Below are 15,300 nucleotides of genomic sequence, written 5' to 3'. Positions count from 1 at the left end.
TTAGTACCTTGGCTTTTCTTGTTTAAATGTGGCTGTTAATGTTGATGGGTTGGCAAGCTAGATTTTGTGTGTATTTGAAAGGAGCTGGGCTCTGGACAAAGCTTGAGTTTTACCCCAGGCTAACAAGGCAGTGAAGACTAGCCCTGTACTTAGCTGGTAGCTACAGTGAGTTTTAATTACATGGCTGGAAATAGCAGTTCAGCTGTATGATTCTATAAGTCTGTATTTCTGGCAGGTAAGACACTAGACAGTGGCACGTTTCCTGTGAAGTTAGAGAATTCTGCAGTTTAAAAAACACCCAAAGAGAAACTCATCTAACAGGTTTCTCCTCTTCTGGGTTTCCTTCCTCAACCTTTGCGAATGACTATCATTCACCTATGAATAAGGTTTACTAGGGCTGGGTATTGAAATAGCCCACTCATTAGGAGTATTCTGCCCTAAACTAATGAAAGCATAAAATATGTTTTGTTTTTTAAGTACAGAGCCTGATGTGGACCAACCAGTGTCTGTGAACTATGGATTTACTTAACTGTTCCTCCTAGAAAATAAGTGTTTTTGTTGTTTTCAGAACTCCATAATTCCTGGACCCCCTTTCTTGTTTGGAGCATGCTCTGTGCTGCTGGCTTTGCTTGTTGCCTTGTTTATTCCTGAACACACCAATCTAAATGTACGGTCCAGCAATTGGAAAAAACACAGTGGTGGTCATGGTCATCCACACAGTCCACAGGCCCCTGGTGAGGCCAAAGAACCTTTATTGCAAGACACAAATGTATGATGACAAAATCCAGAAAAACGTTTTTATATTTCATAGGTCTTGTTTCCAGTTCTGGATACACATTCCATTTACATAAAAAATGTAATTTCTTAATGTTATCTTAAGAAATGTATCTTTCTGCATGAAATTTGTAGGAACTACAGACAGGAACTGGAAATTTCTCCAAAGATGTTACAATTAAATTAACTTGCTTTTAAAAAGAAGAAACTAAGCACTGGTCTCATACTATTAATATAATTAACCTTTTCATCCTAGTTCTGAGACAAAAAGGAAAACATATTCAAGGTATCAGCATGTGTCCCTGTGTCCATTTCCTTAAGGTGTAAAGCTTTAATTCTCTTCATGCTAAGTCTCAATGAGACATACTAGCATATTTGTGGACCCATTCATTTTATGTTGTAAAATTTTGGGTCAGATAGTACAAAGCCTTAATGTAAATGCACTCAAGTAAGGAAAAGGTGAATTGGTTTCATTTTAAAATCACTGTATGGGAGGTTTTATTAAGTTTCTGCTAATACAAAATCATGTGGTGAGCACGCTTGATGAACAGTAAAAAATTTTGTGTGTAAGTGCATTACTTTAATTCTTCCTAATTTTTGGAGTACAAGATAGTATCAAACAGTTAGTATTTAAATTAGTGGATCTTTTGAGCCTACAAGATTTTAATATGGGCTCAAACTCTGCTTTCTCAAATACAGTTTATACCACTGTTTCTGATGTTTGTGTAATCATAAGGACCTCAAAACTTGAATACACAAACTGAAATATAAGCTGATAGCCTTGAAAATGTCCATGTGCTATATAGTGGCCTTTCAGGACTGGCTAGCAACTTTTTACTTTTACAGAGCTAATGTTTCAGTCCTAAATTTTCAGGACTCTAGTACATGAGAGAGAGCTTTATACAGTTACTGATGTGAATTTCTCTAAAAATGTATATTTTTGTGTCCAGTTGTATTATTTAAACAAGTATTCCTTTGTATAAATTGTGTATAAGGTATAGTTTAAAATGTTGTGGTTACTGCTTACTGGTTTTTTAACTTTGAACATTCACCATGGTTGACTGAGAGCTGGAAAATGTGTAAATATATTGTTAATAAATGAATATTTTAATGAATTTTTTAAATTGTCTTTGAAATCAGTTCAAACCATAGATCGTCTGTATCTGAATTCTGTAATGTGTCTTGTAGCCTGCTGAACATATTGTAGCTTCAGTATTGCTTTCTCACTTCCTGTCAAGTTTTTGGGTTCCTTAGTGCTTTGAATGTAATTTGATTCAACAGACAAATACCAATTGTAGGTAAATCGTGTGAATCTTATCCTTTTCATTCCCACATACCTGTAATAGCTTATTTGTCCTTGTACTGCAAAATTTTAATGAAAAGCTTTTGCTTAATAGTGGTATTGTATTAAATCAGCAAGAAACTAATGGGCAATCTATTGCCAAGTAGAGCGCTGCATGTGACATTTTTAATCCCACTCCTGGCCTGCCCTGCAACCCACTCCCACCTGGTCCTGCATTTTTTTTATCCTGCTCCCATCCACAAAAACCTTAGATCCTGTAAGAGATTCCCTGCTGTTACTTTTTTTTTTTTTAAAGCATTCAAACACAATTTTTCCTCCTGCAGGGTCTGCTTTGTTTAATTTTGAACTTGTCATTGACATTAGCAAGCTGTTTATACCTTAAATCAGGTTAGCTCTAAACGAAGTGTGATGCACCTATCCTATGAATACTTATTCTGATGCTGTAAAATGTACAGCTGGGCCTCCATGTGTTTTGAAAAAGAGTATGGCAGGTACTGTAGCAATAAAATCAACTTTGAGCTGATAGGGGTGGGCAAACTTTTTGGCCCAAGGGCCACATCTGGGTATGGAAATTGTATGGTGGGCCATAAATGCTCCTGAAATTGGGGGTTGGGGTGTGGGCTGGGGCCAAAATGAAGAGTTCAGGCTGCAGGAGTGGGCTGGGGGTGCAGGAGGGTGCTCAGGGGTACAGGTTCCAGGTGGCGCTTACCTCAAGCAGTTCCTGGAAGCAGCGGCATGTTCCCCCCTCTGGCTCCTATGCAGAGAGGCAGTCAGATGGCTCTGTGCACTGCCCTGTCTGTAGGCACCACCCCTGCAGCTCCCATTGGCTATGGTTCCAGGCCAATGGGAGCTGCAGGGGCAGCATGTGAAGACCCCTGGCTGCTACTATGTGTAGTAGCTGGAGGAGGGACATGCCTCTGCTGCTAGGAGCTGTGCAGAGCCATGGCATGACCCCCAACCCTGCTCCCTGGTGGGAGCTTATGGGCTGGATTAAAACATCTGAAGGGATGATGTGGTGCCTGGGCTGTAGTTTGCCCACCCCTGTGATAGAAGTTATTCACTGGATACAGGTTCCCAGTTATCCCATCAGAGGAGTGGGTGGGCAGGCTGCAACTCACATTACTTGCCATAGGAAACATATCTATGGATATTTGAGGGGAGTGACTGGACTTACCTTGTTTCTCAAATCAGGATGGAGTAAATGATCCTGTCATTTACTGATTATCTTGTTTTATTCAAAATGTATCTTTCCCCTGCAAAAAAGGGCAAACTAATAATCAATTCTAATTTGAATGTTTATCTTTTAAGTACTAATGTTGCCCAAATCAAAACTTACTCATGGACTAACTTTAGAGCAACTTAAAATATATTCAATGAATGTTACTGGCATACCTCTTTTCTTAAGGTTTCATTTTCTGATTCTTGCACCCATCTTGCCATGCAACATCTAAAAGAATGTTACTGAATAAAATTAAGTAAAAACCTTAATCTTAAATTTACTTAGTATTAAGTCATTTACCACTGAATTAATGGGCCACATACCTGAAGCAGGCTACTTCTGAATATACGGGTAAGTCCATCTTTTAATCAAAAGTATTTTTTTCCCCTTGGACGACAGCACTGCAAAAGGAGTTACCAGTAATCTTTGATAGAAGAAAAGAGGTAGAAAGTATTGTCAAGCAGCAACCTCTAACAATTAGTTTAGGTTAAACTCTGCTAAAAGTCATTGATGTCCTTGCCACAATAGCAGATGGTGTGAAGTTAACTTCATTATTAATAACAATCAGAAATGTGATAACACTTGAAAGAGAACAGCATTTTAATATGTTGGAGTAAAGCAGAGTCCAGTCAGATGAAAATAAATTGCTGTGTCTGGCTTGGAATTACTAGAATCAAACAATGTTATCTAGTACACAGATGAATACTGTATGACTAGATAACATTGTTTGAGATTCTCTCTGCTGTTTCCTGTATTCAGTCTCCAAGTCTGCTTAAACCAGCTCTTCTCTTTACTAAATGAATTACAGGTAGGGCTTGAGCTGGTATCACCTTTAGCAGTAGGGTCAGAGCCACCTGCAGGAAAGGAAGGACTGACAAAACAGCCAGCCATGCTCTTACTTTATCACTGTTAAAATACCTGCCTCTTTAACAGAGGAATCAATTTCAGTGCTTACATTCTATCTGTGTACAAGTGATATTAAAAGTCTTGTGTGTGTGTAGCTCTGGTTAAATGCAAATACATGGACTCAGGCTGTAGTGCACTATCCAGGTTTGGCCTCTTTGTGTAACTTTTCAGGCTGCATGATCACAACACCCTGCCCGCCATATTTTATGCATGTAGTTTTTTTACCCCTAGAAGTTCCCTCTAGCTTTTTAAAAGAAAAAGCCACCAGTAGAATACTTTACTAATGTACTGTTTGCTCATTTAAATTGCTACTAAGCTGCTTTGAGCATTTATTTTGTACAAGTAGACCTAGGAGCAAGATGCCTGCATAGTTGCTAACAGGTAAGTGTTTTGGGTTTTTTAAAGTCTTAAAGACTGGAGTGGGATAATGTGAGAATTTGTCATGGCCATCCTGTACCACCCCCTTTCAAGTAAATACCACCACCAAACAGTGACAGTAAATTAATCTTGCTTAGCTGACAGGTGCTTAAGATATAGAATGTTCACCATGCATTGTGTAGGGTGCGTGGATGCTGGGCTCTGAATGCCACTGGGCACCAAGGTGCCACACCATCTAAGTTTCTTTGAAAGATCTAGTCCCCAGTTTAAGTTTCATACTGATTTCTAATACTACTGCATTGTGTGAGAGTGTATTTAGTCATTTTATAAAAATCTTCTCAGAGCAGATAATCTTTTGTAAATCCCAAATTTTTGGACTATGCAACTTGATAAGTGGGCCATGAAGCTGTCTGGCAAAACAGTACCACTTACTGGTCTTGACTGTAGTGAAGTTATAACTTTGCTCTACTTCTGGTTTTAAAATATTTGAGTGAGTGAAACCTCTCTCCTCCCCAATGTTTCCACTTAACTGCAGCTGACCAGAAACATCATTTTACTGAAACCATTTTAATTTCCATTAACATATACATGTCCAAATGCAACTATATATACACACACAATACAAATTTACAAATTTTACACTCCAAAATGTTTAATATACATTTGGACAATAATGTGCAAAATTTAGGATGATTAGCCACTCAAACATTAAGGGAAAGAAGGAGTAGACTGATACAGTATTACAGAATTGTAAGAGCTAGGGGCATAAATTGAGTCCAAGATATTATTGGAAAATTCCCTACAAGTGTACTGTCATTTTTAAATTACCAGTTTGATATTAGAATATGGTTCATATAAGATGCAGAGAAAAATTTACTTCAATTCCATGTAACTGGCTTCCTCAATCTTCACTGAGACTCAGTGGAAGAAAACAGACTTTGGCTTGGGCTCATTGGTGGACTCATGCTACAACCTAAGTGGTAAGTACAGTTAAATTTACTTGATATGTTCTGTACACCACTGTAGTCACCAGTGCAGGCATCTTTGATTACAGTAGTAGAATATGGAATTGTTTCCAGATGTTCTAATTAATTCTTCATAAAATTACTGGAACAAGAGAGAGTTCAGATACTTGGTTGTAATTTCCAATGTATTACAAACTAGCCCAGGGGTGTCCAAAGTTTTTTTGATGAGGGCCAAATATAGAAAAAAAGCAAAAGCCACCCCACACACACAGTGTGTGTAGGGCCGCGGCGGCGGCGGACCGCCGCATGACACTGCGCGGGTCCCGTCCCCCCGCTCCCTCGCTCTCCTCCGCCCCTCGCCCCGCGCCTGGGCGGCGCTCGCTCGGGCTCCAGTGGACAGCAGACCGCATGCAGGCGGAGCTCGAGCTCAACGCCAACCGCCAAAAAAAAATAAAAACTGCAGCTGCAGTTGGCGCGTGGGCCCCGGGCTGAACTAGCCCACTGTATGTGGAATCATCTGCTATGGAGAGAGAGAGGAAAAATAAGCAGAGGCTGTGACAAGATGTGAAATGTGTAGCCATAACTCAATTGTTTGCTTTCACTAAGGTAAGTATTTAGGATCTCATTAAGTAGTCATTTAAATATTTGACTATTGATCCACCAGATAAAAATCTGCACACACATTCACATATGTAAAAAAGCAATTTCCAAAGAAAGCCACCTGAAACCTATATTAAATAAATGTCCTGCATAATTTTAAAGCTAGGAAGTGTCTCTGTATGAGGAACAAGAGTGATCCCACAATGCTTCAGCTCTTACATTTATGAAATTTAACCTGAATTTCTGAAACTGGAAGCATGAGTCCTAGGCCAGAAGCAAAGTGCTCACTCCTTACATTCTTGTAACTGAGCTTCTGAAGATATGCCTATACTTGCAATTACATGTTGTGATTATAGCTCAAGCAGACATCTCCAATCTAGCCTGTTTGGGTACTGGAGCAGTGAAGGTGCTGCAGCAGCAGGTGCTTCAGTGTGGGCTGTACAGGCCTGCCCAGAACCCTGAGTAATTACTTGTGGAGCTAGGCCAAAGTGAAGCAGTTTCACTGCTCTTATTTGAACTAGGTACAGTAAAGCAAGTTCAGGTATATCTACTTGGACTGCAACTGCAGCCTGAGAGTGCAGTATAGACATACCCTGACAGGAAACAGTGTTCCATAGGTGGCAGGTCACCTCAGTGACCAAGCCAATGAAAGATACTCCACATCCTGCTACATCTTACAAAAATGTTCTCCAGAGATGAATGCCAGAGTGTATATTTCATCCATACATGGAGTGTGACTGGTGGAATAATGTTGATCTAGACTGCCAAAATCCTGTACAAGGAGAATATAATACAGCTCCTGGTCTTAGCTGACCTGGGTCATTACACTGGTACCCTGGCACAAGTGTTGATTTAGGGGCTAAGGAGCCCAGAGTAGTAAGTTCAAAATGCTATACAAACATGTCTTTCAGTATAGAAACCAAAAATTAGATTCAAACTCCAAACAGATGTAGGCATAACTTGGGAAAAGAAGTTTCCTATACCAGGAAACTACCCAGCACAACTACCACTGACTTCAGAGATTGCTGAGGTTGCTGTGCACTTTCCAGGAGCAAGATCCTAAAGTTACTAGGTATTCTTAAGGAGAAACTCCAAGCAGGACTGAGTTTCAGCATAATGACAGAACTATTAGCAATATCATTAGTTTGGGGATTTCTGGCAAGGGGAAAGATTAAAATAGGTTGTTTACTACACAAACTTGTATGTGGGTCTTGGTGCTCTGTAACCATTTATAAACCTTTTTAAAGGCTTTGCCTCATTTTATAAATGGTCATTTTTAAACAATCATTTTGTAGCATATGACTGAAGTAGTTAATTTTCCCCCTCCATCTTTTACTCTTCTGGCTGGAATTGTATACTGATATGTAAATCAATTTGATTTCTTCACAAAAGCTAAAGATTATACAAATGTAAGGTAAAGTTAACTCATTTTACATGGTTACTATAACATTGACTGACATTAAGGGGTAATTGTATTTAGTATCTTAATTAAAAGCCATCCAAAATCTTCAATAGTTGGTAATATAAAAGATTTCATCTAATGATTGTTGTTTGCAATCCAGGGAAATAAGCAGAGGCTGTAGACTGTACTCCGGGTTTTGATGAAGTTGGTGTTTTTGTTGATGTGGAGGATTTCGGATACTCTGCAAATAGGGGGAAATACTATTAACTTCTGGGGGGTACAAGTAGCACCTTCTTAAAGCAGAAAGCATTTTGAAATAAGATTTGTTTACTTTCATGGAACTACTGCCATTCCTACCTGAGGAGTTAAATGTATTTTGGCTGAGACCTCGTAAAGGAATGCTGTCTTCTCTTTTCTTTAAATACTTCAATTCCAATCCCAAATTCTCACCACTAACCAAAAGAAAATAGAATCATCCTTAAAATAGGAAAACTTAACACTTTTACCTAATTTTGTAAGCTTGTTTTTGATGCAGTAAAGCTCACTCTTAATATACTTCAGGGCCTAAAATAAAGGCCCTTCAAAGAGATTAAGACTGACTGAAGCAGCAGCATCCTAAAACGTCTCAAATACTTGTGTTTACCATAAAAACATCAATGCAGGTGCTAAAACAATAGCAGTGTAATGGTTACTTACCTTGCAGTAACTCTGGTACTTTTGAGATATTGTAATCCATGGTGCATACCACCGTAGGCATGCAAGACTGTAATCTGAACAGCTGTGTCTGTTGGGATCATGCCTGTACCCAGCATATGTGCCCTCAAATGGGGGTACAAGTGGCAGGGCAGCCACAACAATCCCTCCAGTTTCTCACTAATCTAGATTTTCATCTAGAGGAGACTCCAAAGGAGCAAGAATGGAGGGTGCTTGTGGGAGCACCTCAGACAAAACATAAGAACCACAGTTACTGCTAACTAAGTAACTGTTCTTTCTTCAATTATTTGTCCATGTGGATCTCATTCTAGGTCACTGGCCAGCAGTATCTCAGCTGGAAGGTGGGAATGAGTATTCCCAGATCACTCACTAAACAATACCTTTCCCAATTTGGCATCGATCTCAAAGCTGGGTCTAGGCAGTGTTTGGCATCTTGCTGAAACAGTACAATAAGGGAGGGGGATGAGCTACAAGGGACAGAAGGTCACTCACCCACCTGGCTTACGTAATGACCACCAAAAAAGCAATCAGAGTAAGGAAGTGAGAGAACATTCAGAGAGGAGTTTAAAGGGGGACTTCATGAGACCTGGGAGGATATTTAGATCTCAAGATATAGACGGATGCCTGGAAATATGTTTGGTTCAGTGTTTCAATCTATCTTACCTTGGAGGCACTACCAGCCTTTAGTGCCAAGCTGATTTCTGGCAGTTGTGGATGGCCTGTTAGATCTCTTACCGGTACTGGTCTTAAGAGTTGCATTCTGGCTTATAGAAGTGCTGACTGACTGGGACTCAGAGATGGAAGGTCCTATTTTGGAGCCTCATACCTGTTCTGGGTCTGAAGTGCCTCTCAGACTGCTCCAAAAGTAGTATTAGCCAACTGACACTGGATTTTCTCAGTCTTGAAAAGCAGATAGCACAACTGTCAAACATGGGGCTTCTGCTTAAACAGAATAAACAATGGCTATATGTCTGTCTCTGCAGGGAATGAGTCCATTTCACAATGAACAGGGAGTTCAAGCCTGAAAGCTTTGAATCCACTATAACAGCAATGGCAGTGATGCAAACTTCCAAGCACTAAGAGGGATGGATGGGACTGCTCTGCCCTCAGATGGGGAAGGCACGAGGACATAATGAGTGCCAGGCACAGTTCCAATGGACATTGCTGTTCAAAGATTCTGATTTCGCATGCATAGATACCTAGTGTGGGACCTACATGGACAATGACTCAATGTTAAGTTTACGCAGTACTACATAAAATGTGTTTACATTTTATATAGATTCAATATTCCAGCCATGTCTACACAGCAAACTACTGTTTTTGTAACCAGTCTGACACTCATCCAACCCAGTCACAACAAATATGACAGTTGTCTGCACAACAGCGTTTTCTACCTCAAAACCACATGACAACCAGGTTTGTTCATCCACATTTATAACAGTGCCAAGAGGTCTTTGGATTGGTGCTTTCCTAGAAAATTTGGGCAGTTATCTCAATGGCTCAGAAGAAGAAAGCATTCCCAAAGGGCACAGCCAGAGCAATGCCAGCATTACCCAGAGCAATGCATTCTGGGACACCCCCCACAGAGCAGTGGAGAGCTGGAAAGTAGAGCCAAGTGAGATAATAGATACAGTTGGAGGAGGTCCTATCTACACCACAAAAACAGTTTGCAAAATTTGTTTCAGGAAGACATTTGCCAGTCTAAGACACTAGTGATATAACTGGGATTAACCATGTAATTAACTGGTTAAATGCAGTTAAAATATGCAGTGCAGCAAGAGCTTAATGTTTTCACTTACTCATCCCACTGGGCCTATGTATGATTTCTAAAACCACCCACTATTGGTACACTCCAGCATCACCCTGGTAAACTGGAATAAAGAAACCAGATATCATCTGCAAATGGAATTATTACAGTCACATCACTTTAAGCAATAGGTCTGAATGCCAGACTTGCTAGGGAGTCAGCATATCAACAAATGAATATTCATTGCCCTCACTCTACTTTTCAGGTCACTATGACATCCATTTCCAGAGTAGCTGGCCCCTATTAAGCTGATACTCCCACATACCAATATCATTGCTATTGTGGAACTCCACTGAAGAACAGAATTGTCACAATATGGGGTCAGGTAAAGTCATTAGTGCTGTCTGACAAAGTTTGGTCTATGTAGTAAAAAAAACAGGAGTACTTGTGGCACCTTAAAGACTAACAAATAAATTTGTTAGTCTTTAAGGTGCCACAAGTACTCCTGGTTTTTTTCGGATACAGACTAACACGGCTGCTACTCTGAAAACTGGTCTATGTAGTGTATCCCAAGAGAGCTGAATAATGAAAAAATTAGACTACATTAAAAAGACACACAGCCAAACAAGCTTTTTTTTTTGTAAGTAAATCTGCAAACAAGACAATTTAATATTTCACTAGAAATGTAATATGGCTTCTTCAGAACTCTTCCAAAGACACTCGGACAGAGGACCACATTTTCAAAAGCAGCCTCTAAAATACAGGTTTATTTTGTGAATGTAAGTCTGTGCATGCTCACTTGAACATAATACAATGTGTATTTACAAACTTGGGCATAAAAAAACTGTTTTAAAAAAATGTCCAATGATTTTAGAAAGGCTGGGCTGAGGTCTCTGAAAATTGGGCCTCAAAATAATTTATATGGGCACAATTATGATACTCACTTTTCTGTATTTGTTAGATGACCAGTTGCAGTAGGAAATCCTGGCTGAATGTCTGAACTTTTATTAGTTTTTGAAAGCTGCACGTTAAACTGAACCTGCCAAAAGATCAAAGGTTTCAAACATTCAACAACATTTTGGATTCAGATATTATGCACCAAGAAAATGTATAGACTGAGGACTTTTGTCAGACTGTGAGCACCTCAGGGCAATAAGATTCCACACCCTGTTTAGCAAATGCTTAACAAATAAAATCGTATAGATATAAAACAAAAAGATGAAATTCAGATGACAAGTCTGCTGTGTATAAATATGATAGCACAGGGTGAATTACTGATACGTATCAACATGGTTTGGTATCCAATAAAAACAGGAAATAGTTGCTGCTTCTCAATTATTTCAGTTAATGTTAAATTTAAGATTTGGGGTGGAACAGCAGCTTACAGCCCACTAATAGAGTGCTGACTAGTATCTGATTGAAGTCAGTTATGCCAAAGGAAAGATGATATTTCCCAAGAAAGCCTTTGCTTAAAGTTTTGGTGACTTCAGTATTTTTTCTGAAACATCAGGTTTGATTGTTTTTAGTAAGATAAGCCTTTTGCTGAGTGTAATAGGGTGGTCTGCCTCTTTAAGAGGATGGGGCCAGTCCTGTTCATTAACCTGATCCAGCTGAGTGGGGGACAGGTGTTCTCCCAAAACTCAGCAGAATTCATTTTAAAAAACATGTCACTGGATAACATTGTTCATTTAAGCTTTTTTTTTAAAAATGTAATCAATTTAAATGTTTAAAGTATGGGGGAAATCAGACAATTATTGGGGGTGGGGTGGGGAATTGACATTTACTGATGAAAATCTGATCCTTCCAAGCCTATCCATAAAGAGCAGCAGGAAGAGGCTGCAGGGAGCAGAAAGTTTTGCAGGCCCTCTCTGGGAATAGGAAGACAGGCCAGAAGCCAGGGGCCTGGGTAGCAGGAGGAGATACTGGAGCAAGAGGAAGACCCAGGGAAACACCTCTTTGGCCACTCTCACGTACAAGGGCAGGGAACTGAGATAGAATCCAGGAGGGACATAAGACTTTTATTAAGCCCAACGTGGGCAGCCACTGTTTGCATTATTGCTTGGTCTGAGCGTTTGAACTCTAGGAGGGGATTCCACAGTTAAATCTGAGAACCCTCTAGTCTGAAGGACAATAGAGCCTGGAGTCTAAGGCGGTGGCAAAGCCCAACCCTTTTGAGTTACAGTATTGAACTTTAGTTTGTGATTTGACGTGCCTCTATTAATATATTACTCCATGACATGAGTGTTATTAGTAAGGCTATGGTTTTGTCACGGAAGTCAGATACTGTGGCTTCCAAAGACCTCCATGACTTCAGCCTGCGGTGGCTGGGAACTGCAGGGTCCTGCCACCCTGCAGGTGGCAGCGGGACCCCCACAGCTCCAGGCACCCATGTGTGGTGGAGACACCTGGAGCTCCCAGCCAGACCCCCGCAACTGCTTCCCATTTTGTCATGGATATTTTTAGAAGAAGTCAGGAACAGGTCATGGGTTTACATGAATTTTTCTTTATTGTCCATGACCTTTACTACAAATAACTAAAGCTAAGGTTTTTGTCATGGATATTAGCCTAAGACAGTGTTGGAGAAGTATTCTTGAGGAACCCTGAGAAGAGGAATCAAAGAGTGGGATGCCTACAGGGCCATCCCGTGCCATCAGGATACTCTGAAATAATGATGCTATGACACTGAGCCATAGTAATTTCAATCCAAAATTGCAGAATATATGAAGTGTTTTTGTGTACTACAAACTACTTCTGTAAGGAATAAAGAAACACGAAGATATACAAAGGAATAACTGAAAAGGTAACCTTGCTGACTTTGAGAACTTGTCTCACTAGTTTACAGTAGGACATTTACTATAATAAAATAGAAACTAGGGAAGTTACTTTTGGGAGGCAGTGTGGTGTATATTAGACTAAAAACCAGAGGTAACTGCCAGGAATTCTCGTGTTCTAGGTTTAATGCTACAACTAATTTGCTGTATAGCTTTTGTTCACAGGAAAATTCATGACAAGGTGGAAAATATCTTACAGGAGAGTCATGAAAATTAGGGTTTGTAAACTGCTTTGAAAATGCCAGGTACTATTACCATTATAATAATGTAGTGGTTATAGCCAAATTCTTGCTGTCGTTTAACACAAAAACCATATCGTATAGCATAGTGTGTTAATAACTTTTGGAAATATCCAATTAAGTCAAACTGTTCAGAAATATATTATTAGAAATGTGTCTTGAGCACAAAATAAGAGTAAATGTAAATGCCTGCCTTTGGTCCTGAAACCTGCTGGTTGGCACTTTTCACAGGTGCTGTTTCTGGAAAGTTTTGGAAAGCGCATACTGGAGAGATGGGGTATCCTGAGCTAGTAAAACGGAGTCTGTCAAGCTGTAAGAGAGAAAAATAAAATGTAGAAAAAGGAGGAAACAGCAGTGCAACAGTAGAAAATCAAAATCTATGCATCTCTAGTTCAGCAATCTATTTTTCTTTTTACTAGTGGGTCACTTAAAGTAGAACCCAGACATTTAAGAGCACTGAACTGGGACTCAGGGGACCTAGGTTTTCTTCCTCGCTCTGCCACTGGTTTGCTGGGTGTCCTTAGGCAGGTCACTTCCCCTCTTGGGTATCTCAGTTTCCCCAACTGTAAAATGAGAGATCCACTGATGAAAAGTGCTATAAAAGAGCTAGATATTCATATTCTTACCGGTAATCATGACTGGCAGGCTTCAATGACATTTAATTTCACTGAGCATAGATGTAAAAATTTAAAACTTTGTAATCACAAATTAATGTTTATACATTATTGTGATTAAAGTACAGGAAAAAGCTTGTTTTCCTATGCTTACATTCTTAAAAGCAATACTTGCAGAAAGTGAATGGATACTAGACAAGGTAAGCATTATTTTACTAACACTTTTCCTCTAACAAACCACAAGGTTTGACTAATACTCTTGACTATACTCTTATTAAAAGTATATGTAAGTGACACAAGGCTCTGTGCATCAAAGAGAAATGTAGCAATGCAAACAGGTTGGGTTTTTTTTTTTTAAGATTAAAAGGCTGCAGATCTACAGGCCTTAGTTACTGGAAGGGGAACAGAACAATAGATAAGTAAAACCTGCTAGCCGAGGTAAAATGGGCACGTGCTAAATACATGGAACCAAAAAATAATGAAACAACCAAATAAACACTGATTGATAGATTTGAGAACTCCTTGAAAGCATCACCACACATCTCAAGAGCCAGCAGACCTACTTTAATTTAGCCTCTTTAAACAAGAGCATTTTATGAGAATTTTTTACTCCTCACTTCCCTTGTGCTCTTCAAAATACCTTACTAGCCCTAAGTTAAACTACGTTTCATGTAAAAATTAATGACTATCTGGAACATTTGTTAGTAACCATTTCTAGAAGTATGAAGATGCCTAGCAGCAAGACACCCCCCCACCCCACTTCTTCTTATGCAATTTGTTAGTGTTGTAATAGCTTTCTTTTCCGTGTATTTGCAGATTTTTAAGTTCTAATTTCATGTTAAATTCAAAAGTGAAAGGGACATTCCAGGCAGAGGAAAAATACCTCTACATCCCCTTCCACCTGGTAAATAACTGGTAGTTAGATAAAGAGCAACCCAGAATACTTTGACCTCTGCTTGGCAGCATGTCTAGCATGTGTTATATAGCCTATCTTTCTGTTCACATACAGTTTCTGGTGTAAGTGCAGTGTAATGGACTGTTTGAGAAGGACATTCTGGACTCATTTTAGAGAAGGATCTGAAGAATATTAGACGTGTAGATGCATGCACTTGAAATAGCATATGCTATTTCACTAGCCCAAATGCATTACATATCTGTGCATTTTAACAGTTTTTATTGCTTATTAAAGACAATGAGAATTTAGGAAGTTCTTATTTATGATACTAGTAATTTTGTTGCATCCATTAACAACACAGTGTACAACATCATGAGAAAAATTCAATTACGGGGCAAAAGGAATACCAAAGCATTTCTCCTAGGTACCGTAAGCACTTCACTTGGTGTGTATCTTTATTTCTAAAAATGTACAGAAAGTACCAAGTTTTATAAGTGGGTAGCTTACCATATTGTGAGGTGAAGTGCCAGTTCTAATAGTGCCATTGCTTGAATGTGTAAGTGGAATGGTAGAAGTTCCCAATATCTCTTGCTTTCTTGCCATCTGAATTTCATTCAGTTGCTTATTTAACCATGTGATTACTATATAGAAAAAGGAGTAAAACTCTAATTTTCAAGCATTTTGTTTTCCATCCCTTTTATTAGTACTATAAA

General features: G+C 39.3%; 2 protein-coding genes across 5 annotated transcripts in view; one reads left to right on the top strand and one right to left on the bottom strand.

Annotated features, from left to right (window-relative positions):
• MFSD14A (major facilitator superfamily domain containing 14A) overlaps positions 1–15,300 on the top strand; it is a 43,461-nt gene that overhangs the window by 18,280 nt on the left and 9,881 nt on the right. For 3 of the 4 annotated variants that reach the window (XM_039484719.1, XM_039484718.1, XM_039484721.1), the window contains one exon: positions 569–1,889. The exons of the other annotated variant lie outside the window; for it this stretch is intronic. In XM_039484719.1, coding sequence (XP_039340653.1) covers positions 569–775 — 207 coding nt within the window. In that variant the 3' untranslated portion in view covers positions 776–1,889. Of the gene's footprint in view, positions 1–568; positions 1,890–15,300 lie in introns of those variants that run through there. 4 annotated transcript variants of the gene reach the window in all.
• The window catches only part of SASS6 (SAS-6 centriolar assembly protein), a 30,200-nt gene continuing 21,450 nt past the window's right edge, over positions 6,551–15,300 (bottom strand). The window contains exons 13-17 of the mRNA XM_039484714.1: positions 15,095–15,228; positions 13,272–13,388; positions 10,953–11,047; positions 7,905–7,999; positions 6,551–7,788 (exon numbers count right to left, since the gene is read on the bottom strand). Of these exons, the coding sequence (XP_039340648.1) occupies positions 7,679–7,788; positions 7,905–7,999; positions 10,953–11,047; positions 13,272–13,388; positions 15,095–15,228 (551 nt within the window). The 3' untranslated portion in view covers positions 6,551–7,678. The remainder of the gene's footprint in view (positions 7,789–7,904; positions 8,000–10,952; positions 11,048–13,271; positions 13,389–15,094; positions 15,229–15,300) is intronic.

This window comes from Mauremys reevesii, linkage group 8, assembly GCF_016161935.1.
Source record: "Mauremys reevesii isolate NIE-2019 linkage group 8, ASM1616193v1, whole genome shotgun sequence".
Lineage (NCBI taxonomy): Eukaryota > Metazoa > Chordata > Testudines > Geoemydidae > Mauremys > Mauremys reevesii.
The sequence above is the reverse complement of the archived record's forward strand: the minus strand, read 5'-3'. Positions and strand labels throughout refer to the sequence as shown.